At 35.8% G+C, this 26,039-nt stretch overlaps 2 protein-coding genes across 3 annotated transcripts; both read left to right on the top strand.

Moving 5' to 3' along the window:
- Positions 1-189: 189 nt before the first annotated feature.
- On the top strand, positions 190-8,952 carry farsa (phenylalanyl-tRNA synthetase subunit alpha). The gene is made up of 13 exons (XM_048187522.1): positions 190-386; positions 1,946-2,083; positions 2,704-2,802; positions 2,891-3,009; positions 3,242-3,334; positions 3,523-3,651; positions 5,574-5,689; positions 5,795-5,879; positions 6,440-6,539; positions 6,617-6,785; positions 6,991-7,068; positions 8,215-8,329; positions 8,413-8,952. The coding sequence occupies exons 1-13, from the start codon at positions 240-242 to the stop codon at positions 8,516-8,518; spliced, it is 1,494 nt and encodes a 497-aa protein (XP_048043479.1). The 5' UTR covers positions 190-239; the 3' UTR covers positions 8,519-8,952.
- Positions 8,953-14,896: 5,944 nt separating this feature from the next.
- Positions 14,897-25,803, top strand: syce2 (synaptonemal complex central element protein 2). 2 transcript variants are annotated; one of them, XM_048187484.1, is made up of 5 exons: positions 14,897-15,032; positions 22,142-22,228; positions 22,304-22,380; positions 22,475-22,682; positions 25,552-25,803. In XM_048187484.1, exons 2-5 carry the CDS (start codon positions 22,145-22,147, stop codon positions 25,744-25,746), a joined length of 564 nt encoding a protein of 187 aa, XP_048043441.1. In that variant the 5' UTR covers positions 14,897-15,032; positions 22,142-22,144; the 3' UTR covers positions 25,747-25,803. The 2 variants fall into 2 exon arrangements, with proteins under 2 accessions (XP_048043441.1, XP_048043447.1); XM_048187490.1 differs by lacking the exon at positions 14,897-15,032 and adding an exon at positions 21,620-21,776.
- Positions 25,804-26,039: the final 236 nt, after the last annotated feature.

The raw sequence follows: 26,039 nt of genomic DNA, 5'->3' as shown, positions 1-26,039 counted from the left end.
GTGAAAATCCCGGTGATAGTATCTAGTAGTAATGTAAATATGAATCTTCAATAGTGTGAATGTATTAGTAAATAAAGGTAATAATATGTAAATATTTTATTTTCTAAAATGAAGTTTTACAGAGCAGCTCTAACGTTACATGGTTTACGGTAAAAACAATTCTGTGCGTTTTTGTTACTGTGGTTACGGCTGCGTGATGTCATGTCCGTTTCCCCATCCGAGCGCAAGGCGACTCCAGCATGGCTGACACCGGGCTTTTGGAATCACTCTTACGGCTAGTGGAGAAGGTAGACGGCGGCATTGACAGCCAGGATGTGGCCGTGGATCTCGGGGTGGATCATCAGGTGATCGTCGGCGCGGTGAAGAGCCTGCAGGCGCTGGGAGAGGTGAGGAGATCCCGCAGCAGAAACACGCACCGACTGATGCAACAGCGGCGCAAATGAGACCCATTCAATCCGCAGGATCTGTCTGTAACGTTACTTTACTGAAATCATGCGAATCCCCTCATTAGAAAGAAACTATCTTACATATGATTTATATAACGCCTGATATAAACGAAAATAGACATAGGTAGATAGATAGATCATCTGTCTATCTGTCTGTATGTCTATCTATCTATCTATCTATCTATCTATCTGTCGATCTATCTATCTGTCTGTCATTCTATCTATCTGTCTATCTATCTGTCTGTCTGTCTGTCTGTATATTTGTCTATCTATCTATCTATCTATCTATCTATCTATCTATCTATCTATCTATCTGTCTATCTGTCTGTCTGCATATTTGTCTATCTATCTATCTATCTATCTATCTATCTGTCTGTCTGTCTGTCTGTCTGTATTTATCTATCTGTCTCTCTCTCTCTATATATATATATATATATATATATATATATATACAGTACAGTCCAAAAGTTTGGAACCACTAAGATTTTTAATGTTTTTAAAAGAAGTTTCGTCTGCTCATCAAGGCTACATTTATTTAATTAAAAATACAGTAAAAACAGTAATATTGTGAAATATTATTACAATTTAAAATAACTGTTTTCTATTTGAATATATTTGACAAAGTAATTTATTCCTGTGATGCAAAGCTGAATTTTCAGCATCGTTACTCCAGTCTTCAGTGTCACATGATCCTTCAGAAATCATTCTAATATGCTGATCTGCTGCTCAAGAAACATTTAATGTGTACAATTGTACAAAATATTTGTGTACAATATTTTTTTCAGGATTATTTGATGAATAGAAAGTTCAAAAGAACAGTGTTTATCTGAAATCTAATCTTTTGTAACATTATAAATGTCTTTACTGCCACTTTTGATTGATTTAATGCATCCTTGCTGAATAAAAGTATTCATTTCTTTAATTTCTTTTCAAAAAAATAAAAACAAAAAATTCTTACTGACCCCAAACTTTTGAACGGTAGTGTATAATGCTACAGAAGCTTTGTATTTCAGATAAATGCTGTTCTTTTGAACTTTCTATTCATCAAGGAATCCTGAAAAAAAAAGTACACAACTGTTTTCAACATTGAAAATAATCATAAATGTTTCTTGAGCAGCAGATCAGCATATTAGAATGATTTCTGAAGGATCATGTGACACTGAAGACTGGAGTAACGACGCTGAAAATTCAGCTTTGCATCACAGGAATAAATTACTTTGTGAAATATATTCAAATAGAAAACAGTTATTTTAATAATATTTCACAATATTACTGTTTTTACTGTATTTTTAATTAAATAAATGTAGCCTTGGTGAGCAGACGAAACTTCTTTTAAAAACATTAAAAATCTTAGTGGTTCCAAACTTTTGGACTGTACTGTATATATATAATATTCTATGTGTATTTTGTGTTTTTGTATCATATTTATATATATATATATATATATATTGATCTTGTGATTGTTTACCTGTCTTAACCTGGTTGAATGATGTGGTCAGGTGATCTCGGCAGAGCAGAAGTCCTCCAAACACTGGGAGCTGACAGGAGAGGGGTGTGAGATCGCGGAGCAGGGCAGTCATGAAGCCCGAGTGTTCAACGCCATCCCTGCCGAGGGTCTGCCGCAGAATCAACTCATGGTGAGAGAAGAACATTTATCTATAGGTGTATTACATCATCATTTACTGGTGAACACGTGTATTTTGACTCATGAGTATCAATAAGTTGAATCTCAGGTCAAGGTAACATTTCATCCCAAATTCAAATGGAATTTTGTACAGTTTCTGTTTTGTATTTGATAAAATTATTAGATTAGATTATTTTCATGACAACTATGCATTTTTAAATCAGTATCTTACATTGCAAAACGCTCTGTTTATATTATCCATAAAAAGTAATGTTATTAAAACACTGTTAGAGTATATCTATACAGTTGGACATATATATCATGGAAGTATTTATTATACAAAATTCTTAAAAAAAAAAAAAAAAAAAAAAAAAAAAAACTTGACCTGGCAAAGGGATTTTCATCACTCTCACAGTAACATGTATGCAATTTATTTTCTATTGTTATTATACAGTTGGAAACAAATGTGTAATATATAGTCTTGTTTTTTTTGTTTGTTTTTTGTTTAATTACATATATAAGTTCACTAAGGTTACCTATTAATCCTGTGAATTCTTGACTGATGCTCATACATTGGTATGCATGTATATGAAGACCTGTTTAGATATCTAATGGGACTTTTTCCTCTTTTAGAAAATGCAGAGCGGGAAGGTTGGTTTCAGCAAAGCCATGTCCAACAAATGGATCCGTCTGGATAAAGCTCACGAGGGAGGACCAAGAGTCTTCAAAACCGTGAGTTACATGCATTGCTGAACAGATCATGACTTAAGCCCAAATATCTATATGAATGTGTTATTTATGTAGTGTGTGTGTCGTTCAGGTGGAAACCATTGAGGATACAGTAAGGGACAAACTACAGCTGGTGCAGAAGGGACAGTCGGCAAAACTAGAGGAGAAAGAAAAGAATGAACTGAAGAAACGTAAACTGCTAGCCGAAGTGTAAGAGAGCTTTGAGTCGCTCAAGTTGTTGTTTGATTAGTCTGCAAATGATGGAGGTTTGTTGTTATGCAGGTTATTCATTATGTGCTACATGAGCAGTAGGAGGCACTACAGCTCAATAATGATCTCATCTCAGTTGCAATTTTTGTAAGGGAGAAGCATTGTAATGTATTCCTAATTTGTGTATATATGTATTTAAATTAATTCCATTATTAATTATGAATGATTTCAGGACTGTTAAGTCTTACTGGATCACTAAAGGAAGCAGCTTCAGTACCACCATCACCAAACAAGAGACAGAACTGACTCCAGAGATGATCGCCAGGTGAGACCAATCGCTTTCTAAAAGGAGAAGAGGTTGAAAAACACTTCCAGATGCAGTTCTGAAACACTTCTTGTGACTTATGCTGGGTTTTTAATATTAAAAAATAGCACAATCATTTGGGTTTCAGGAAACGCTTTATAAAAAGGAAGATTTTGACTTTGGTTTTTAATATAACTTGTTTCTTTCAGTGGCAGCTGGAAGGAGAAGAAGTTTAAGCCGTATAATTTTGAGGCGATGGGCGTTGCTCCAGACTGCGGCCACCTGCATCCGCTCATGAAGGTCCGGACGCAGTTCAGGCAGATCTTCCTGGAGATGGGGTCAGTCCTTTGTGCTTACAAAACACTCTTCTACCTCAGATGATAAACCGTCAGTTATCAGACGTATCACTCATTTATTTTACAAAGTTATGCATTTAGCAGATGCTTGTCAAAGATTTTGTCAAAGGGACAAGAATATTCATAATATAAAATGGCAGGTTTTTGGAAAACTAGATTAGTAAGCAAGCTAGAGGGATTTTTTTTGTGTGTGTGTGTGTAAGTGCTTTGTCTGTGTTTTAGTGAAGCAATAAAGCATTTTAACGAAACATAAAGTGTTCCCATGACCTGTATAGTTAAATAGTGCCGCTTTTCAGTATGAATGGTTTCTTATTACATTTTTTTGCTGATTAAGAGTGGTGCATATTACTCGCTAAAATAAAAATAAAAAAATAACTAAATGCACTGTCGGTACAACTATATTTTTTGGACATGGTGCCATGGTAGTACCATGACATTTTTTGAAATATGTTGGAGTACCATGTAAATACCATTTACATGGTACTGTGAAAGTCTTAGAGGCCTTAGAAAGACTTAAATTCAAAAAGTCATGGCATTAAATGTTGCATGCATTGCAATAAATTAATATCTTCCTAAGTTTTTTTGTCCTGTTTTTGTCCAATACAATTATCTAAACATCTTTAAATCAAGATACATTTACTTAAAGGGTTAGTTCACTCAAAAAGGAAATTTATGTCATTTATTACTCCCCCTCATGGCGTTCCACACCAGTAAGACCTTCGTTCATCTTTGGAACACAAATTAAGATATTTTTGATGAAATCCGAGAGGTATCTGATCCACACGTAGGCAGCAACGTCATTGCACCCTTTGAGGTCCAGAAAGGTATTAAAGGAACACTCCACTTTTTTTGAAAATGATATTACGCAGCATCTCTCACAAATGTCTCCATGGTTGCAAGGCCGCTTCCTGTGCAAGCAGAGGGTTACAGCCGCTGCACCCGTGGTACGGCAGCAAAGTTCCTCGATTATTACGCCAGAATGAGAGTATAGTTCCTAGCCATATCGGCCTAGAAAATCACAACTTTTCATTTTCCGTTGGTCTTAGTACATGACGTAACCACACAAGAGTCAAGTTTTAAATAGGAAAAATATCGAAACTCTTTGGTCATTTTTGAGCGAGATGCTAACGGTCTAATCAGATTCAATGAACTATGCTAAGCTATGCTAAAAGCGGTACTGCCAGATTCGGAGATTGGCTGAATGGTTTTTGAAAATGGTAAAACTCAACTGTTTAACTCTAGGGGAGTTGGAAAATGAGCATATTTTCAAAAAAAAGTGGAGTGTTCCTTTAAAGTCATTGTTAAAATAGTCAACGTGACTACAGTGGTTGTGCACAAAAAGTATTCTCATTGCTTCATAACATTAAGGTTGAACCGCTGTAGTCACATGGACTATTTTAACAGTGTCTTTAGTGCCTTTCTGGACCTCAAAAGGTGCAATGACATGTGGTTCAGAAACCAGACAACATGAGGGTGAGTAATTAATGACAGAAATTTAATTTTTGGGTGAACTAACCCTTTAGAAATGCAAATGTAAAATGAAGTGAACTTTGAAGTGTTACTAATACAACTCATTTTGTTTATCCCTTGACATTTAGAGAACATATTGTGTTCCCTTCAATATATTCCTTAAATTTTCTTTACTCAAAAAGTCTTAAATTTAGGTTCATATAACCTGCAGAAACCCTGATTTATACATGAATATTGTGTTAATTCACAATTCAGTACTACACTGAATGTATCAGTACAAGTACAGTGGTATTTCTGTTAAACTGAAGCTAATAGTTAAATAATTTATGAACCAGTTGTGCCTTCATACAAAACATTATACTCCATACCAGTGTTTTGATCTTGGATCATTAATCTACAAACATATTCCTTGGTGTTATGTCTCTCATTCGCAGATTCACGGAAATGCCCACCAATAACTTCATCGAGAGCTCCTTCTGGAACTTCGATTCTCTGTTCCAGCCCCAGCAGCACCCAGCAAGAGACCAACACGACACCTTCTTCATCTCTGGTGAGAAATCTCCACCTCTGTGCTGTCGTTGACCTGCAGGAGTTTATACCGCTTGCAGTCACAGCGTATTTTTCTGGGCTCAAAGTAGTTGTTTGTGTTTCCCAGACCCAGCACTGGCTCACGAGTTTCCTCAGGACTATCTGGAGAGAGTGAAGAAGGTTCATTCTGAAGGAGGTTATGGATCACAGGGGTAAGACGAGTGATAAGTGGTAGTAGTGTTTATTTACACTACTGTTCAAAAGTTTGGGATCAGTAAGATTTTTTTTTTTTTTAAGAAATTGAAGGGTTAGTTCACCCAAAAATGAAAATTCTTTTATTTATTACTCTCCCTCATGTCGTTTCACACCCGTAAGAATTTCATTCATCTTCAGAACACAAATGAAGATCTTTTTAATAAAATCTGAGATTTCTGTCCCTCCATTGACAGCTATGCAACTACCATTTTGAAGCTTCAAAAAGTTCATAAGAGATTGTAAAACGAATCCATATGAATCAAGTGGTTTAGTCCAAATATTCTGAAGAGACTCGATCACTTTTTATGATGAACAGATTGAATTTAGGCTTTAACTAGCATGTAAACATTGATCAGCGAACATAAACAGAATCTCAACCAAACCTGACTGACGTGTGAGAACAAACCTCATTGGTTTGTGTGCATTGATGAATGTTTATATGTGGGAAAAAAAGCACATATCTATATGGATTAGTGCATTTGTAGATGTCATTTTAACATCTTGAATCAATTTTAAGATACAAGTATGACTGGAAGATTGAAGAAGCTCAGAAGAACCTCCTGAGAACGCACACCACGGCGGTCAGCGCTCGGATGCTGTATAAACTCGCACAGCAGGTGAACACAAACACACACACATGCTCGTTTCACTGCCGTTTACTTCAGATCTCATTCGTCTCTGTCATTCCTTTCAGGAGAAGTTCACACCAGTGAAGTACTTTTCCATCGATAGAGTTTTCCGTAACGAAACTCTGGACGCCACCCACCTGGCGGAGTTTCACCAGATCGAAGGCGTTGTGGCCGACTACGGCCTCACCCTGGGAAACCTCATGGGCGTCCTGCACCAGTTCTTTACCAAACTAGGTACTGCACTCCTTGCTTTTTACTAATAAGCTGTGAAAAGAAAAGATTCTTCTTTTTTATTGGTATAATTACCCATTTATAGAGAAAATTTATAGAGAATCTTGAATGTTCTTTAAGTTATTAATAGACATGATAAATTACTCAGTGTTGGACTTTAAGACATTCCAAAGATATATGATTGTGATTTTGAAATATTGTACACCAGGAATCACAAAATTGCGTTTCAAGCCTGCGTTCAACCCCTACACTGAGCCAAGTATGGAAGTCTTCAGTTATCATGAAGGTAAAAGTCTTTATGTATGTGATATGCTATTGCTCCAAACCTGTATGAGTTTGTTTCTTCTGCTGAACACAAAGGAAGATATTTTGAGGAAAGTTTGTAACCAAACAGTTGATGGACTTCTGTAGTATTTTTTTCATACTATGCAAGTCAATGGCTCTCCACAACTGTTTGGTTACTAACAATCTTCAATCATCGCCCCTCAGAGGTCAACCATTGAAATATCAAAACGTTTCAAAACAGTCATGACGTAACGTAGCCTCGTTTACTGAAATCACGTGACTTTGGCAGTTTGATACGTGCTCCGAACCACTGATTCGAAACAAAAGATTTGAAAAGGTTTCGAAGCTTCATGAAGCAGTGTTTCAAAAGCGCCAATCACTAGTTGTCAGCCAATCAGAATCAAGATTTCAACAGTGGCGCGGCATAGAGTGCAACTGTTGGATCCTGGACATAAAAACTCCATTCATTTTCTCCATAGGGGAATTATTAAATTATAAACCATTAAAGACAGACCTACTTTGAGCTATAAGGTTTGTTAATCGATGATAAATGCTTGTGTTGAAGCCATCACCCTTTATTATTTTAACTTGTTTTTTTTTAAATAATCATTCCTTGTTGAAAAAAATCACATTACCCATGATTCAGCAGAGAAATCTCCACCAATTAGAGAATCGTGACAAGCAAATACAGTGCAACATTCAGGTTTTGGAAGTAAAAACTCAACTTCCGGAACCAGCGTTGCTGAAAAAGTTGGCGGGAACTTTTATTGCACCAAAAGAAGACTTTACCTTCCACCCAATCGCATGAAACACTGCAAATAATGTTTCCCTATGCTCTCAGAATACTGATATATATATATATATATATATATATATATATATATATATATATATATATATATACACTGTATATATACTCTATATATATGTATATATATGTATATGTAATGTTATCATTCACCTCACAGCTGGTTGATTCATGGCTATTAAAAATTTAATTAATTAAAAATGTATTGGGAAAAACACTTCTGAAAGCCAAGGCATTGAAAAAGTGGGCAGCCAGACACTGTTGCCCTCTATAGACGGAAAGCTAAATTTCTGACCCAGTTTAGCATCATAAACCTTTGCCTCTTTTAATCTCTCTTAGGTCTGAAAAAGTGGGTGGAGGTGGGTAATTCTGGGGTCTTCAGACCTGAGATGCTGCTGCCCATGGGTTTGCCTGAAGGGGTGTCAGTCATTGCCTGGGGTCTGTCCTTGGAGAGGTATGTCAACACACACTTATAAAATTTTGCATATAAAATCTCAAGAGTTGCTTGATTGTTTCTTTTTTTTCACTCACCTTCAGGCCCACCATGATCAAGTACGGAATCAACAACATCCGAGAGCTTGTGGGCCACAAAGTGAACCTACAGATGGTGTACGACAGCCCTATATGTCGACTGGACTCTTAAATGACACGCACTCATCATAAGGCTCAGCATATGGAGTCATTTGTGCTCTCATGACTTATCTGCTTTGTTATTGTCTATTTAAGCCATAACACACACTCTGAGCTACACTTTGTTGCTCCGGCATTAGTTATGAGGACCGTGTTGAACAGGCTGATGTCAAAGCGGAGGAAAAGATTCACGTCTTTGCATGAAGAGCATTTCATTGACCCTGTTACAATGTCACCGCCCGATATAGAAATCCCTACTGGCCTCCACTTCAATTAAAGCATCACTTTTGTTTGTTTGTAGGTTAATACTTTGTTTTCATGCCCCTTTTTCAGTATAGCTCTGTAAAAACAGCCACCCAGTTTGTTCTCACAACCCAGAATGCAAAGGAAACTATTAAAGTCCTCATACTGTAAAAATATTAAATTAAAAATGTTGCAGATCTCCAATTTGACTTCATTAAAGGTTGTTTATTCTGAAAGCACAATTCATTTCAATGTATGAAATGAAACCGGGGTCTTTATGCTGCATTTTTCATGACTGCGGCATCAGATCCCAGTATACCATTGTTCATCTTTGGTAACACTTTGGTATGGGGATCACATATTCACTATTAACTATGACTTTTGCCTCAATAAACTCTTAATTTACTGCTTATTAATAGTTAGTAAGGTAGTTGTTTAGGTATGGGAAAGGATTAAGGGATGTAGAATATGGTCATGCAGAATAAGGAATTAAAATGTGCTTTATAAGTACTAATAAACAGCCAATATGCAAGCTAATAAGCAACTTGTTAAAAGTGAGAATTGCTTCCCATGCTAATGTGTTACCTTATCTTTTTTGTACACGTGTGTGTTTGTAAATGCCGAGCTTGAGAGGTCTGGATAAGGGTCTTGAGCCATGTGTGCAAATCCAGTGAAGAGGGATAAGCTTTCTTCATGCAGATTAAATCTCCCTCTTGGTTGAATGGGAGAATCTGTTTGATCCCAGTGTTTCTATGTGTGGCCACAGAGTGTAACGCAGTGTCTTAAACAAGATTTGTCACTTTTTAACTTTTATGTCCACACTGAAAGCAAAAATGCATGTAATGTGTAGTTATGAGAAGCAAGGACCAATGAGAATTCACTCTTGTGTGGGCGGGGCTAGTCAATGCAGTGCAACGAGTGGCACTAAACCTTGACTCGAAGTGCCCCTGTTGTCCAACACAGTAATCAATGATTACAAAGATATTTTTTACAGACAAAACAGCTTGTTTTCAGATCAACTTTTATTAACTGTAATAAATTAATTAAACACCTATACATATTGTGATTCCAGAAGTTTCAAGAATGGTATAAACCATGTTCTTCAGTAAAAACAATAGTGTTTTTTTAAGGGGAAAAATATGTTTTTAAAGGGTTAGTTCACCCAAAAATGAAAATTCTGTCATTAATTACTCACCCTCATGTTGTTCCACATCTGTAAGACCTTCGTTCGTCTTCAGAACACAAATTAAGATATTGTTGATAAAATCCGATGGCTCAGTGAGGCCTCCATTGACAGCAAGATAATTAACACTTTCAATGCCCAGAAAGCTACTAAAGACATATTTAAAACAGTTCATGTGACTACAGTGGTTCAACCTTAATGTTATGAAGTGACGAGAATACTTTTTGTGCGCAAAAAAACTAAATAACGACTTTATTCAACAATATCTAGTGATGGGCGATTTCAAAACACTGCTTCATGAAGCTTCGAAGCTTTACAAATCTTTTGTTTGGAATCAGTGGTTCAGATCGCGAAAGCGTTAATTGTCTTGCTGTCAATGAAGGCCTCACTAAGCCAACGGATTTTATCAAAAATATCTTATTTTGTGTTCTGAAGATGAACGAAGGTCTTGCGCGTGCGAAACAACATGGGGGTGAGTAATTAATGATATAATTTTAATTTTCGGGTGAACTAACACTAAGTGGAAAACTTATGATTTCAGTTTCCATCTTGATTTTTTTTTTGAATAAAGTATTTTATTATTGTATTTAAATATATTTATTTGAATTAATTAAATTAAACATATAACTTTGTAAGTTTGCTAAGTCCCCCAGGTTAAGAACCACTACACTAGAGTCAAACTGGATTGATGTTTCTGCTAAACTGCTAAATGTCTCTTTTTCTCTTCTTTGGATGTTCTCTGTCTTTTCTAAGTGTTATTTCCTGGCAGCACTGATTCTGTTTTAGGTAAGCTCATTAAGTAGTATGTAGTACATGGGGACACTTGTTCATTGTTGTCAAGCTCCACGAACAAACTAAAGATTAGTGGCACTAATTCCATTCATTTCAACAAAACTCGAACAAAAAAAAAGCTGCTTCCTTAATCTTTTCATGTCTCTGCATCTACGACTATGAAAAATGACATAAACGCACATGATTGTTCAAAAGTTTGGAATGAAATTTTTGAAAAAGGCTGCTTTTATTTAATCAAAAAATACAGTGAAACAGTAATCTATTATTAATATAATATTATTACAAATTAAAATAGGTGTTTTCTACTTGAACATATATTAAAATGTAATTTCTTCCTGTGATCAAAGCTGTATTTTCAGCATCATTACTCCAGTCTTCAGTGTCACATGATCCTTCAGAAACCATTCTGACATGATGATTTGATGCTCAAGAAACATTTATTATTATCAATGTTGAAAACAGATGTGCAGCTTAATGTTTCTGTGGAAGGGTGTTCTTTAGGATTTGATTTGCAGGCTTTGTATTAGCATTCGACAGACTGCTTACAGCATGGAAACATGGCTTCTGTAATCTCTTCATTTCCCAGCATCTTGTGTAGTTAGTTGGCACACATAATATTATGTAAAAGAACATGTTGAGAGGATGAGTTGGTTGTTAAGACTGGATGAAGCTTTGAATCTGGGATCGAAGCAGTTTGTGCATAACACTTTTACCACTGAAAAACAATTTTGATGATTTGACAACACAATCCTGATTTGAGAGGGCAGTCGGCAGTGAATCATAAATCTGTTGGCCTGCTGACTGCCCCTTGGGGGAGGAAAGGCTGAGGGAATCCTCTGTGACAGTGAAGGATTACATCTTGTTTACTTGCTTAAATGTCGTAACATCTTAAGTGCCCGGGTCAAGCTAATCCCATATCGTTTGGAAATAACCTGTCTGAGAACAGCCCTACGTTAGCCGCTGCTCCATTTACTACCTGATCTTAACAGCAGTTAAACATCAGACGGCAGTATTTTCATTTTTCATTTTCGCTATTATTTATGTTGACACTATACAATGAAATATTTATACATTGTTATGGAAATCACTTTTCCAAGAACACCTTGAGGGTTAGCACAGTTCTTTATTTACAGCATTTGTAACCATCCATAACAGTATCGGTTCATTTCTTGCCAACCAACCTTGACTGTAAAAGGCTTGCAAAAATAAAATGTACACTTCAGCAAAAATGGCATTGTAAGCGTATGGGGGTGTTCACACGCCACGTACTTATGTTCGGAACACTACAGAATGGGCCAAACTGAACATGAGATGGCATTCGCAACCCATTTTGTGACATACTGTACAAGTGAAATGGGATATTTGGTGAGAATATCTGTACCATAATGCAAGTTGGCTAATGCATAACTGACTATTATAAGTTAACATTATACATTAATGATGCATTCTTATAGCTCACACAGTAGAGTATTGTGCTAGCAACAACATGGTCATGGGTTCGATTCCCAGGGAATGCAAGAACTACTAAAAAAATGCGTTCCTCTACAGCAATGTAAGTTGCTTTGGATAAAAGTGCTGCCGAATACATAAATGTAGATATTAGCAGAATAGGAAAGTTCTAAAAGAGAAAAGGTTTTTACATTTTGGTGAAAAAGTCAAACATTATTATTTGCTGTGGAATAACATGATGTGATTAGTGACACAATTAGATGTGGAACATGTATTAAATAGTCCATTTTTATTAGTTTCTACTAACTTGACCCCAAAAACAGGATGCTCATGACGTGAGGTGCTGAAAAAACAGCGAGATGGAACAAAAAAACATGAAGTATTTAAGAAAGCACAGAAACAATGAATGTGAAAAGAATGTGTCCTGTGTGAACAACCCCATGTGGTTTTCAAAATTCAAAACAAAAAAAACATTCAAAGATTCTAGTGCATCTATAAAATGGTGAATCCAATGATTCAAAGTCAGCTTGACAGACACTAGATCCACTGTTCACATTCAGAAGAATCAAAGATTCTCAATCATCCACCAAGCTTATCGACCCTTTCAAGGGCATTTGGTGTTGCTTTGGGCCTCCGTCCAAATAATGTTCCCTTTTTATCCTTCGCCGCACTCATCTCTGATTTCCAAGAGACTGTATCCCGTAAAGAGACGCTCCTTTGAGACCGTTCGCCACTGAGGGGGAAATTTGGGTTTATTTGAGCTGGCATGAAAAGTCTAGACTTGAGTTGTTATGTCATTATACCAACTGAGAATATAATGCTTAGTCATTCTGAGCTCAAGTCCTGGTGCTTTTTTTTTTTTTTTTAAATAATCCTTCTTTCTGGGATGAGTTGTAATGATGTTCAACAGAGCTTCCGTAAATCATCTTACACAACAGGAAGAAGTAATATAACTCAAACAATCCATCCCTTTGCATTTCCAATGACCTTTCGGAGTCCAAAAACTTTGGAAAATAAAATGAACGAGGCTTCCGATGAAGGTGATCCTGGAGCTCAAACAAGTTTCTAGCGATGCCAAGGTTATGGGTTTGGTTCCCAGGGAAAGCACAGACTGGTAAAACGTGTAGTTTGAATGCACTGGAAGTCGCTTTGGATGAAAGCGAAAATGAAATGTAAATGTTATCGGATTCACAATATCATGTCGGTTTTGAAAAGTCATATACCAGATTTGCAATAAAAGTATTTTTTGGTGTCCTTCAATGTTCCTGTTTTCTTTGGTCTCTCAAAAAATCATACAAAGCAGCCATTTTTCACCTTCTTACCTTCCGTCTCAGGCGTCCCGTGGGATAGTAGACGTCGGCCCGGGACTGTTGGGCAGTGATATGCTGTTGTTGGAGCTGGATGTGGGGAAGAACGAGGGGATGTAGGGGATAGCGGACAACAGCAGAGGGCTCATCTGGGGGCTGTCGTCCGACGGTAAGGGGATCACCACATCATCCTGGTCCCACACGTGGAAGGCGTTGCCATGGGAGAGAGACAGAGCCGGGGGAAGACGGGTGGGTCTGATGTTCGATATGTCATCTTTTTCTGCATCATCTTCGTTAGGGCCAAGCACACAATCTAACATGAGAGACAAGGATATGAAAGTGACGAGAACAATTATTTGGTAAACATTAGTTAACGCATTAGTTTAAAAGAACTTAGTTCACTGTTAATTCAAGTTAATTTACAATCAATGTTGTATCTGTTAACATTATTTAATGCACTGTATAATATAATATATAGTACTTTATACTCATGCCCCATGTTTGTATTCAGTTCTTGCATTTTAAGGTTAAAATGTTTTTTTTTCATTACATTTTACACTTTGAGGACTCTTACAAGGTATACATTGCATTGATCTAGTTCGAATAATATACAGTAACAGAAAAGACAGTGTTATTGGAGTAACTTGAGATTAAGACTTTCACAATGGCATTGCTATGACTTTTGTGTTGACAGCCTGAATCATTAAGACTTATTGTGCTAAAGGGTTAGGGTTTAGGGTTAAGGTTTTAACAGATGACAGGTTAACCACAGGGTCATAAGTCATGCCTTACCTACTACATCATTTGCGAGGTCTTTGATTAGATGTCCCACTATGGCATAGGCGACTGCAACAATCACCAGCGCGGCCATTAACAGGTACAAAACCCCCTTTGGTAAGGGAATAAGGTCCCGGTGCACTGGTTTGTAGTCTTTGAACATCGGGTCCTCGTTTGCAAAGGAGTATTGAAAAGCATGCCCAGTCTTATCCGTTGAGTTGAAACTTGTTACGTTGAGAGAATTCATTACTAGCCTTTCTTTCGACAAATAATCCCTCCAAATGTAGTTTCTTTTCACGAATTTGCCGCCAATGAATGTTGCTTTGATTTCTGATAAAAAGCTTTTCGCTTTATAATAATCTGGAAAAGCGATATAATTTTGATAGTTAAGTTTTTGGGAAGAGAATGCATACTATAATTTATATGTTAAAAAACTTCAGTCTCCAAAACAGTTTTGGTCACTATAATTTAATATTAAAGGTAGCCTATCCTCACCTTCATTGTTGAAGTTGAGTTTCTTTTATTTCAAGGCTCATTTAGTTTGAGGTTTCCTATATTCTTTGTTGCGTTTGCATCTTCGTTTCTGAGGGTATCACAGCCTAAACAGACAAGTCCCAAGTAAGATTCAGATGGTCGTAGTGCGCATGCGCGACTGAGCGCTGTCCGTGGTGCTAAAGGCTCCGCGCGACTCTCGCTTGACGCCAACGTTATCTATCAGCCCGGAGAACATTTCCAAGACCGCCCACTTTCCGCCCGGTTTGGATCATTGGATAGAGGTAGATAAAATCCTTTCATCCCGCCTCCAAGAAGTTGATAATGCCTCCACTATTCACATCCCAAGTCCTTTAATTCGCTTAATTAAGTTGGGGATTCCGCGAACATGGTGATCCCTCTGAAAAGATCTGTTTTCCCAATGACACACGTTAAGTCCAGTTTATCAGACTAATCTTGGCTTTGTTTGTCCGACATATTGTAGACAGAGAGCCATTTATAATCCATTTTAAATGATTTATACAGCGCTTTTCACAAAGCATATTGTTCCAAAAAACAGCAACCAAATAATCTAAATAACCCAAATTGTTTTTGGCGACCCTGAAAAGTTTATTTTAAAGGAAAACATTCAAGTATTTGTTATTTAGGTTATGAAAATCAATAAAAAGTGATAAATAGTGGTAGTACGCTGCTTTGTTTATGATAACTGAAAGCGCTCGAGCGAGCCGTGTCTGTTGCTATGGTTACCACTTCACGCGACTCTTGTTCTCTTTTGGCGCAGTTATATTACACAAACTCTGACATACTAAAGATATGTTTTAGAGAAAATTCTCGTCGTTACTGGTAGTAAAGACCCAGTAGACTACAGTAACGCACAGCCAACTTTTTATAAATATAAACTGGCAATGAAAAATGGAAAGTTCGCACCCTTGAATGGTATTATTTTTGTTTGGTACTGTCGATATACAGTAGTAAACCATTCTGTAGCCTATGGATAATAGAATATTTACACACTTTTTTATTATTATTATTGACAGCAAGTTTGTTCCTATATTTTTTTATTGCACATGTTGTTACACTCTAAAAAATCCTGGGTTAAAAACAACCCAATTTGGTTTGAAAATGGACAGACCTGGCGATTGGATTGTTTTAACCCAGCGGTTGGGTTAAATATTGACCAATGTGCTGGGCAGTTTTATTTAACTCAACTATTGTTTAAAAATTGCTGTACTGCTTGCTTAAAATGAACCCAAATCAGTTTGGAAAATGACATTTATTAATGTTAATTAAATGAACATTTATTAATAAGTTTAATAAATATTCTGATATGATGATTTGATGCTCAAGAAACATTTCTGATTATTATTAAAAAAAATGTATGATTTTTTTAATGAACGGACTGAAAAAGAACAGCATTTATTTTAAATAGAAATCTTTTGTAATATTATACATTTCTTCACTGTCACTTTTGATAAATTTAATGCATCCTTGCTGAATAAACATATTAAATTGTTTAATTTCTTTCCAAAATTATTTTTTTTTAATAATAAATAATAATTAAATAATAAACATTTATTAAATTGCTTATTAATAAATGGACACCTTTTGATTATTACTGTTGCCTCTAGTAATTATTGTCTGATTTTTAATTTCCAACCTATTTTAGGTTCATTTTAAGCCAGCCATATAGTCATTTTTAAACAATAGTTGAGTTAAATAAAACTGCCCAGCACATTGGGCAAACATTTAACCCAACCGCTGGGTCAAAACAACCCAATCGGTGGGTTTGTCCATATTTAACCCATCTTGGGTTGTTTTAACACAGCATTTGTAGTGTAGGCTATGTAATGTAAGTGATTTAACTTTTGTTTTTTTGTCAACATGGCCAGACAATAAATGGGCAAAAAACATTGAAAGAGGTTATCTGAGCATCAGAATATCATTATAAAGATTAAGCAACAATTTAGTAATGCAACAACAATTAAGCATTACATTAAACATCCTAGCAACATTAATATATGTCATATATCAATGTAAAGTGAGTATAGACACCACTTGGTATACTGTTGCTCTTGTGTGGATAAAAAATAATGCAATTTGATGTAAATTTTCTTTACATAAGCTGAAAACTTACAACAAAATAGACTTTTTTCATTCACTTAAAGGGACAGTTCACCCAAAAATGAAAATTCTGTCATCATTTACACCTTCAAGTGTAAACCTGTATGAATTTCTTTCTTCTGCTGAACACAAAGGAAGATATTTCGAAGAATATGGGTAACCAAACAGTTGATGAACCCCACTGATGGAAAAGTCAACTGTTTGGTTACCAACATTCTTCAAAATATCTTCCTTTGTGTTCAGCAGAAGAAAGAAATTCAGGTTTGGAACAACTTGAGGGTTAAATGATGACAGAATTGTAATTTTTGGGTAAACTATCCCTTAATTAAACTTATGACTGTGACACACAATAAACTCATGGGTTGTAAAAACAAAAACAGCAAACAAACAGCTGGACAGGTAAAGATATATTTAACGATGATACTTTCTTTTTTGTTTGTCATGCATAATTAAGAGCCATGAAAGCACTGCTTTAATGCTGAACATCAAATGAAATCTTTAGTATCATGAACTCTAATGGATGAGGTAATAAAACAACACTTTTAGACTACATTTAGAATTAGGGGGAATTGGATTTTTTTTTTTTTAAGTTGAAAGATCTCTCAGGATATTGTCAAATTAATTTTAAGCCACAGCTAAGCAGAGTTCCTCTTACATAACCGTTTGAGCTTGAGCAGGATTTGTTGATTTCATAATGGCCCTCTTCAAAATCAGCACGGCTTGACAGCGGACTATGAGCCCACAGGAGTTAGTTGTTCTGTTGGACTACACAAAAGTCTTTATCTGCTCAGTGTATTTGCCTGATGGATTCCCCTCAGACCTACAGGCAAAGGGTCACTATCACAGAGATCATCACACGCAGGGGTCAGTGGGGACCAGGAACAGTGTGTCCTAGTCTCAACGAATCTCGCTCTCTAGCTTGACCCCTGCAATATGAATCATAAGAATAATTGTGCTCATAAGAGGTGAACAAAGAGAGAGCCACTGCTATCATGAAAAACATTGTGGTGAATATACAAAGATTTAAACAGTAAAGAGGGGATGCTGTGTTGCATGTCAGACTTTGAGGGACAAATGCAATATCAGGAAATTCTTCAGAAGCCAGAGCCAATAATATGATACGGCCCTCATCTCATAGAACAATATGGTATTGCGTGCATACATTAGACTTATTGTATATGATGATTGATGTGTGCGGTTCTTTTTGAGACATTTTACTTTGTTTATAGGTTTATTTTTGAACTTCCTGTAGGCTCCCATATACAGTACCATTCAAAAGTTTTAGATCGGTATGATTTTTTAATTGTAACTATCAAAGAGACTGTCATTATATACTTGCTTGTATATAATCAAACAACATACAGTATATTGTTTAAAAGTTTTGTAGCCCATCCTCAACCTAACCACAGGCCCTACTCTTCACCACTACAAAACTAACATAACAGACCCCTTAAATCCCATCATAACACAACATTAAACACTAACTTATGTCTCCCTGTTAATCTTGTCCAAAAACACACAAAATAACACTTAATTTCAACATTTATTTTCCTTATACAGTCTGACACAAAGCATGCTGGGAATTAGAAATCTTCCGCAACTCAATCATATTAAGTTCAGCTTACTACAATCAATTTTGAGTTCACGCAACTTTATTCTATTAAGTACAATGAACTTTCATTTTTATTTGAGTGAAACAAACACTCTTTTACAGTGACTCAAGGCTGCAATTATGTGATACAAAATACAGCAAAAACAATAATATTGTGAAATATTATTACAATTTAAAATAACTGTTTTCTATTTCAAGTTCAAGTTCACGTTTATTTATAAAGCACATTTAAAAACAATGTGTGTTGTTGTACCAAAGTGCTGTGCAATTTTACAGAAGATAAAAGATAATAAAACTAATTCAAAAGATAAAATATAAAGCATGCAATATAGGCCATAAACCACTCAAAACCCCCTCTTTAGGCTAGATTTAAAAGTGTCCAACGTAGGGGAAGATCTCACGCCAACTGGAAGCGCATTCCACAACCTAGGAGCCGTGACTGCAAAAGCTCGGTCACCCTTAGTCTTTAAGCGGGACCGAGGAACCGAGAGAAGGAATTTCAGAAATGTTTGAATATATGTTAAAATGTAATTTATTCCTGTGATCAAAGCTGAATTTTCAGCATCGTTACTCCAGTCTTCAGTGTCACATGATCCTTCAGAAATCACTCTATGATGATTTAATGCTCAAGAAACATTTATGATTATTATTCCAAAAAATTTTATGATTTCTTAATGAACGGAGTTCAAGAGAACAGCATTTGAAATAGAATCAATTTAATGCATCCTTGCTGAATAAAAGTATTAAATTCTTTAATTTCTTTCCAATTTTATTTTTTTTAGATTTTTATTCAGCAAGGATGCATTAAATCAATCAAAAGTGACAGTAAAGACATTTATAATGTTACAAAAGATTTATATTTCAGATAAATGCTGTTCTTTTAAACTTTTTATTCATCAAATAATCCTGAAAAAAATATTTCAACATTGATTACAATCATAAATGTTTCTTGAGCATCAAATCATCATATTAGAATGTTTATAAAGGATCATGTGACACTGAAGACTGGAGTAATGATGCTGAAAATTCAGCTTTGAACACAGGAATGAATTACATTTTAATATATGTTCAAATAGAAAACAGACATTTTAAATTGTAATAATATTTCACAATATTACTGTTTTTGTTTCTAAAAAAAAAAAAAAAAAAAAAAAAAACTTACCGCTCTAAAACTTTTGAACATTAGTGTATATAGGAAATTGTGAACAGAAGCTGCAGCAGTCATGATATTTTGTGCAAAACACTGATGAATATGATCTTTCTGCAATAATGTGTCAGCACATGGGTTTATATCAGATATACTGTCTCTCTAAACATCAGTAAATTGACATCATGCTTTCACGACATCCTGTTCTCTTCTCTGTATCCCTCACTGCTTTCTATTTTTGGAAGAGCTTTTAAATTAACCTGGCACCTGGTTTGACTTTGAACATTTGTCCACCAATTGTTTTTTATTTATTTATTTATTTATTTTTTGTGTGTCCCTGCATGTCAGTGTTCTGGAAATATTCTGCATTATGTGATTCTGCAGTTGTTACAGATCCAGGGGTCATTTAATATCTCAAAAACAACCAAATACAACAGGGGGGATAGGTACTCTAAAAAATGCTGGGTTGTTTCAACCCATGTTTGGGTCAAACATGAACAAACCCAACCATTGGGTTTAAATAGAGTGTGGCATTTTTAGTATTAGCTTTACTTTTAAACTTAAACTTTTAGCCTTTAATTAGAATATTCAGAACAACTGTATTTTAATTAACTACATTAACAAAAGTTAATGCTGTAAGAATATATTGCTCATACTTAGTTCATGTTAACTAATGCATTAGCAATGCATTAGCAAATTCAGCTTTATGAAAGTTGAACAATAGGCTTTTTTATATATATAAATCATTGTGCAAATGTTGATCCTTTGCTGCTGGTTGTCCCAGCTGGCTCAGCAGCAGCAGGGATTATCTGTGTCCTCTGACACTCGTTCATCTCATTATTACAGTCCATTATGTTCTGAGCCAGTGAGGCCGACCTGAATGTATCTCCATTTACGGATTAATGGTTGCTCCTCAGATGCTGACCTGAGACACTAGTGCAAATTATGAGGTTAGGTCTCCCTATAAAACTCATTGTTGTTCGATTGAAAACTGATGTAAAGTTTGAGGGAACTTGCTTGATCACATAACACAAAAATTCCATGGTTTACTGGACATATATATATACACACACACACACACACACATATATATATATATATATATATATATATATATATATATATATATATATATATACACATATTTGGCCGAGATACAACTATTTGAAAATCTGTAATCTGAGGGTGCAAAAAAAATCTAAAATATTGAGAAAATCGCCTTTAAAGTTGTCCAGATTAAGTCCTTAGCAATGCATAGCATATCCATTTACAGTAGGAAATTTACAAAATATCTTCATGGAACATGATCTTTACTTAATATCCTAATGGTTTTTGGCATAAAAGAAAAATTGATAATTTTGACCCATGCAATGTATTGTCGGCTATTGCTACAAATATACAAATGTGCAAATGTGTGTGTATATATATATATATATATATATATATATATATATATATATATATATAGATCATCATGTATTTTTGGATATATAGCCTATATCATGTACCATGGTAGTCATTATTATTATAGTTAACTAAAACTAAAAATGTTAAATATATTTCTATTAAATAAAAAATAAATAAAAATAGTTGACATTGGAAATAAAATTAGTTTAAGCTGAATGACAAAAATCATTAACATTATAAATAAATAAAAACTATAATTAAAACCAAAATAAATAAATAAATAAAACGTAAATAGCAATATTTGAATAGATAAATAAATAAATGAAATGTATTTATTTATCTGTAAAAACAATATTGATAAAATTAATTTTATCAATATTGTGAAATAGCGCTAATATATATATATATATATATATATATATATATATATATATATATATATATATATATATATATATATATATATATATATATATATATATATATATATATATAGCGCTATTATATATTGATAAAATTAATTTTAAAAAATAATTAAGATTTTTTTTGTGTGTTAAAAAAAGTGTCGTTTTCCCATAGAATCACACGGCGCGTGCAGGTCACGTGCATGATTGCGCGTTTTGGATTTGTAAACAACTCCGATAAAACGAACAAAATTACCTCTCATTTGTTACTTTGTTACTTTGACAGTTAAAAAAAAACTCCAGAGACACATTATTCGACGGTGACACATTAAATTGTGTAAGTTTAAGTCATTCAGATGTGCTAAGCAACGAGCTAGTTACAATATGTGAATTTTACATGCTAATATGAACGCGAAAACTGTAAGTTTGACCTCATTTTTAGTGGTGAAATTAATGATTATTTACGTACCATATGAATTACATGCACAATAGAAGAATCATGTTATACTTTGACGTTTTTGGAGTACAATACCGTGTAGTTCGTATTAAAAATATATAATTTGGTAAAATCACCGCACTATGGTACGATATCAGCCTAACGTTACGTGTTTGTATGAGGACGCAGGTTAATTATCATGATAACGTGAATTCATGTATTTCTTATGTTATTGTGTACATATGTGTAATATTTTATGTTTTCAGGTCATGGCTCAGCGTTTCTTTGGAAATTCAGGCTCAATGACATTGCAGTCAACACCCAAATCAAGTCATTACCATGCATCACCAAAGGTACATCTGACATATGTGGTCAAAAGTCTGATAATATTCTAGTATTAAATGCTGAAGTGAATATTTTCTGTGCAGATGCCAGATGATGGTCTTAACTCAACAGGTGAAACTTTGTCATTTGTTACCCTGAATGACAGCTCTGAGCAGCAAAGGTGAGCCAGTAATAGAAAACATATTCTTTTAAAATACTCATACTATTGTTGATTAAATGTACAGTAATTTTACCTATTTGTCACCCTGTGACAGTGAGGACTCGGGTATTGGTATTTCAAATGCCTCAACTAGGAGTTTACCAGGCAGCAGTACTCTGGAAGATGTTGCCGTTTTATCTCCCACAAATGAACGGATAGATGAGATTGGAAAGAAAGCACAGGACCTTATTGAGAGAATCAATGAGAGACGGGCCATGGACCAACATGTGATGAACAGCTTTGAGGAAAATCTCATTAAAAAGGTACTCATTACTAGCCAGAACTTCAGACAGACAGCAGAAGGTCTGGACTCTATCGCAGCTTTCAATGGCCAAAGGGCCACCTAACTGACATGTAAAGCAACTAATCACAGTTCGTTTTTTGTTCAACGTCATGTTTAGGGGTGTGAAAACGTAACATCGATGTCCCTACAATAACAGACCGGTGTGCGTCTAATAAATAATTCATTCAAGAACGTTGTGCAAATTTACTGAAACAATGGTGCATCACTCTCTGAAAGAAAAAAACAGCGCTTAGTTGATCCTGGTAAGCGATCATTGTCACAGTTGCAAACATGATAGGTTTTTTCTTCCATGAGGGGGTTTGGCGTTACGATGGCTTTGTTTCCAGGCGGACTGTTAAAAAACACGACACACAGGTCTCCCAGATAGCTGTAGAATTCAACCAATCAGATGACGACTTCAAAACTCCCAAAGTGATTCCCTTTTTGTGTGCCTTGTATATCAGACTTTCATCCCACGGTCCATGGACATGACAACTTAGGCTGAGACTATAACAGATGCAAAGAAACTAACATTAGATCCTGACTGATATTGTATTTTTTTATGTAGTAAGTGCAGTTGGCTAAAGTAATACCAACATAATATAAATATTTCCTGCTGGTATTGAGACTCGAACCCGTGACCTTCAGGTTACAAGCCTGACTCTCTAACCATTAACCAAATATATAAATACAGGTATATTATAAAATATGGATGTTTATAATGATGATCAGAAATGAAATGTTCTCTGCAACATTTTCATTTTATGCACATTTTATATGGTATATACACCAATCAGGCATAACATTATGAGCACTGACAGGTGAAGTGAATAACACTGATTATCTCTTCATCACGGCACCTGTTAGTGGGTGGGATATATTAGGCAGCAAGTGAACATTTTGTCCTTAAAGTTGATGTGTTAGAAACAGGAAAAATGGGCAAGCATAAGCGCAAGGGCCAATTTGTGATGGCTAGACGACTGTCAGAGCATCTCAAAACTGCAGCTCTTGTGGGGTGTTCCCAGTCTGCAGTGGTCAGTGTCTATCAAAAGTGGTCCAAGGAAGGAACAGTGGTGAACCGGTGACAGGGTCATGGGCGGCCAAGGTTCACTGATGCACGTCAGGAGCGAAGGCTGGCCCGTGTGGTCCGATCCAACAGACGAGCTACTGTAGCTCAAATTGCTCAAGAAGTTAATGCTGGTTCTGATAGAAAGGTGTCAGAATACACAGTGCATCGCAGTTTGTTGTGTTTTGGGGCTGCATAGACGCAGACCATTCAGGGTGCCCATGCTGATCCCTGTCCACCACCGAAAATGCCAACAGTAGTGGGCACATGAGCATCAGAACTGGACCACGGAGCAATGGAAGAAGCTGGCCTGGTCTGATGAATCACTTTTTCTTTTAGATCATGTGGATGGCCTGGTGCGTGTCCGTCACTTACCTGGGGAACACATGGCACCAGGATAAACTATGGGAAGAAGGCAAGCCGGTGGAGGCAGTGAGATGCTTTGGGTAATGTTCTGCTGGGATGTTACATTGACACGTACCACCTACCTAAGCATTGTACCAAGTTCACCCTTTCATGGAAATGGTATTCTCTGGTGGCTGTGGCCTCTTTCAGCAGGATAATGCGCCCTGCCACAAAGCAAAAATAGTTCAGGAATGGTTTGAGGAGCACAACAACGAGTTTGAGGTGTTGACTTGGCCTCCACATTCCCCAGATCTCAATCCAATCGAGCATCTGTGGAATGTGCTGAACAAACAAGTCTGATCCATGGAGGCTCCACCTCGCAACTTACAGGACTTAAAGGATCTGCTGCTAACATCTTGGTGCAGATACCACAGCACACCCTCAGGGGTCTAGTGGAGTCCATGCCTCGATGAGTCAGGGCTGTTTTAGCAGCAAAAGGGGGACCAACACAATATTAGGAAGGTGGTTATGTTATGTTATGTTATGTGTGTATTTTTTAACACTTTATTTTAGGGTTCATTCTGAATATTAAATAGTTGCTTAGTAGCATGCATATTACTAGTATATTGGTTGTTTATTAGTTCTTATAAAGCACATATTATTGCCTTATTCTGCATGACCTTATTCTACATCCTTTAATCCTTCCTAATACCTAAACTTAACTACCTTACTATTAATAAGCAGTAAATTAGGTGTTAATTGAGGCAAAAGTTTTAGTTAATAGTGAATATGTGTTCCCCATACTGAAGTGTTACCATATATGTGCATAAAATGAAAATTTCATTTCTGATAACTGTAAACACATTTCAGAGGTCTCAAACCTCTGATGAGTGGTCATGGTTAACAAATGTTTTGAGGAAACTTTTGAAGGAACTTAATATCCAGTGTCTTAAAGAGATAGTTCACCCAAAAATGAAAATTCTGTTGTCATTTACTCACCCTCAAGTAGTTCCAAACCTGTATGAATTTCTTTTTTCTGCTGAACACAAAATCAACTGTTTGATTACTGACATTCAGATCTTCCTTTGTGTTCCTTCCTCACTTCAGGGTGAGTAAATTTATGACAGAATTTTTCTTTTTTGGTGAACTAGCCCTTCAAGTGATTTACATGGGTGTTTCCAGTCAGATATTGGTGGAAATTGTGCTGTGTTGTTACTCAGAGGGCTAAGAGCATTTTCTTTGTTCTTATTGCATAAATACATGAAAAGTCAGTTATTGCTTATAAATGATTGTGTAACATGGCTCAGCAGCAACTGCAAAATCAGTAATGCAGACACTGTACATTGTCTTTTTTAAATGCAGACAGACCTTTTTCAAAACTTTAAGTGAATTCTGATTTAATAGCGATGTGAACGATGTGTGGTGTGTGTCCATGCAGGTGAGAGAGATGTGTCAGCAGGTGAAGGAGCAGATGTTTGAGTATTATGAGCAGCACAGTCAGGGCATGGAGGCCAGCATCGCTGAGCTGTCGGAGGTGCTGGAGAGATGCAGTCAGCTGAGCATGGAGCTACAGGGAGCCAGTCAAACCCTGGCCATCATCAATAAAGGCCTGCAGCACAGCACAGAGCAGTAGATACACAGCCAAACAATAACATAATATGAGGCAGGATACACTTATTTGATTTTTGTGTTGCTCATGGTACATGCACACAACATAACATAGGCAGAGTCTTGTACTGTAATTAAACTTAAGGAGTAACTGTTAACTTATATTTTATATTAATATAATATTTAAAATGTGTTTTCTAACGATAGTATGTTAAAGAATGTTCAATGTTCAAAATACATGGTTTATCTAAAAGACTTTTACTATCATTCCTTCTAAACCCAAAAGTAGTTTTGGTAACCACATTATTTTGTTTCAAT

Source organism: Megalobrama amblycephala, linkage group LG1 (assembly GCF_018812025.1).
Source record: "Megalobrama amblycephala isolate DHTTF-2021 linkage group LG1, ASM1881202v1, whole genome shotgun sequence".
NCBI classification, from domain to species: domain Eukaryota; kingdom Metazoa; phylum Chordata; class Actinopteri; order Cypriniformes; family Xenocyprididae; genus Megalobrama; species Megalobrama amblycephala.
This window is presented reverse-complemented; position numbering and strand designations above follow the sequence as displayed.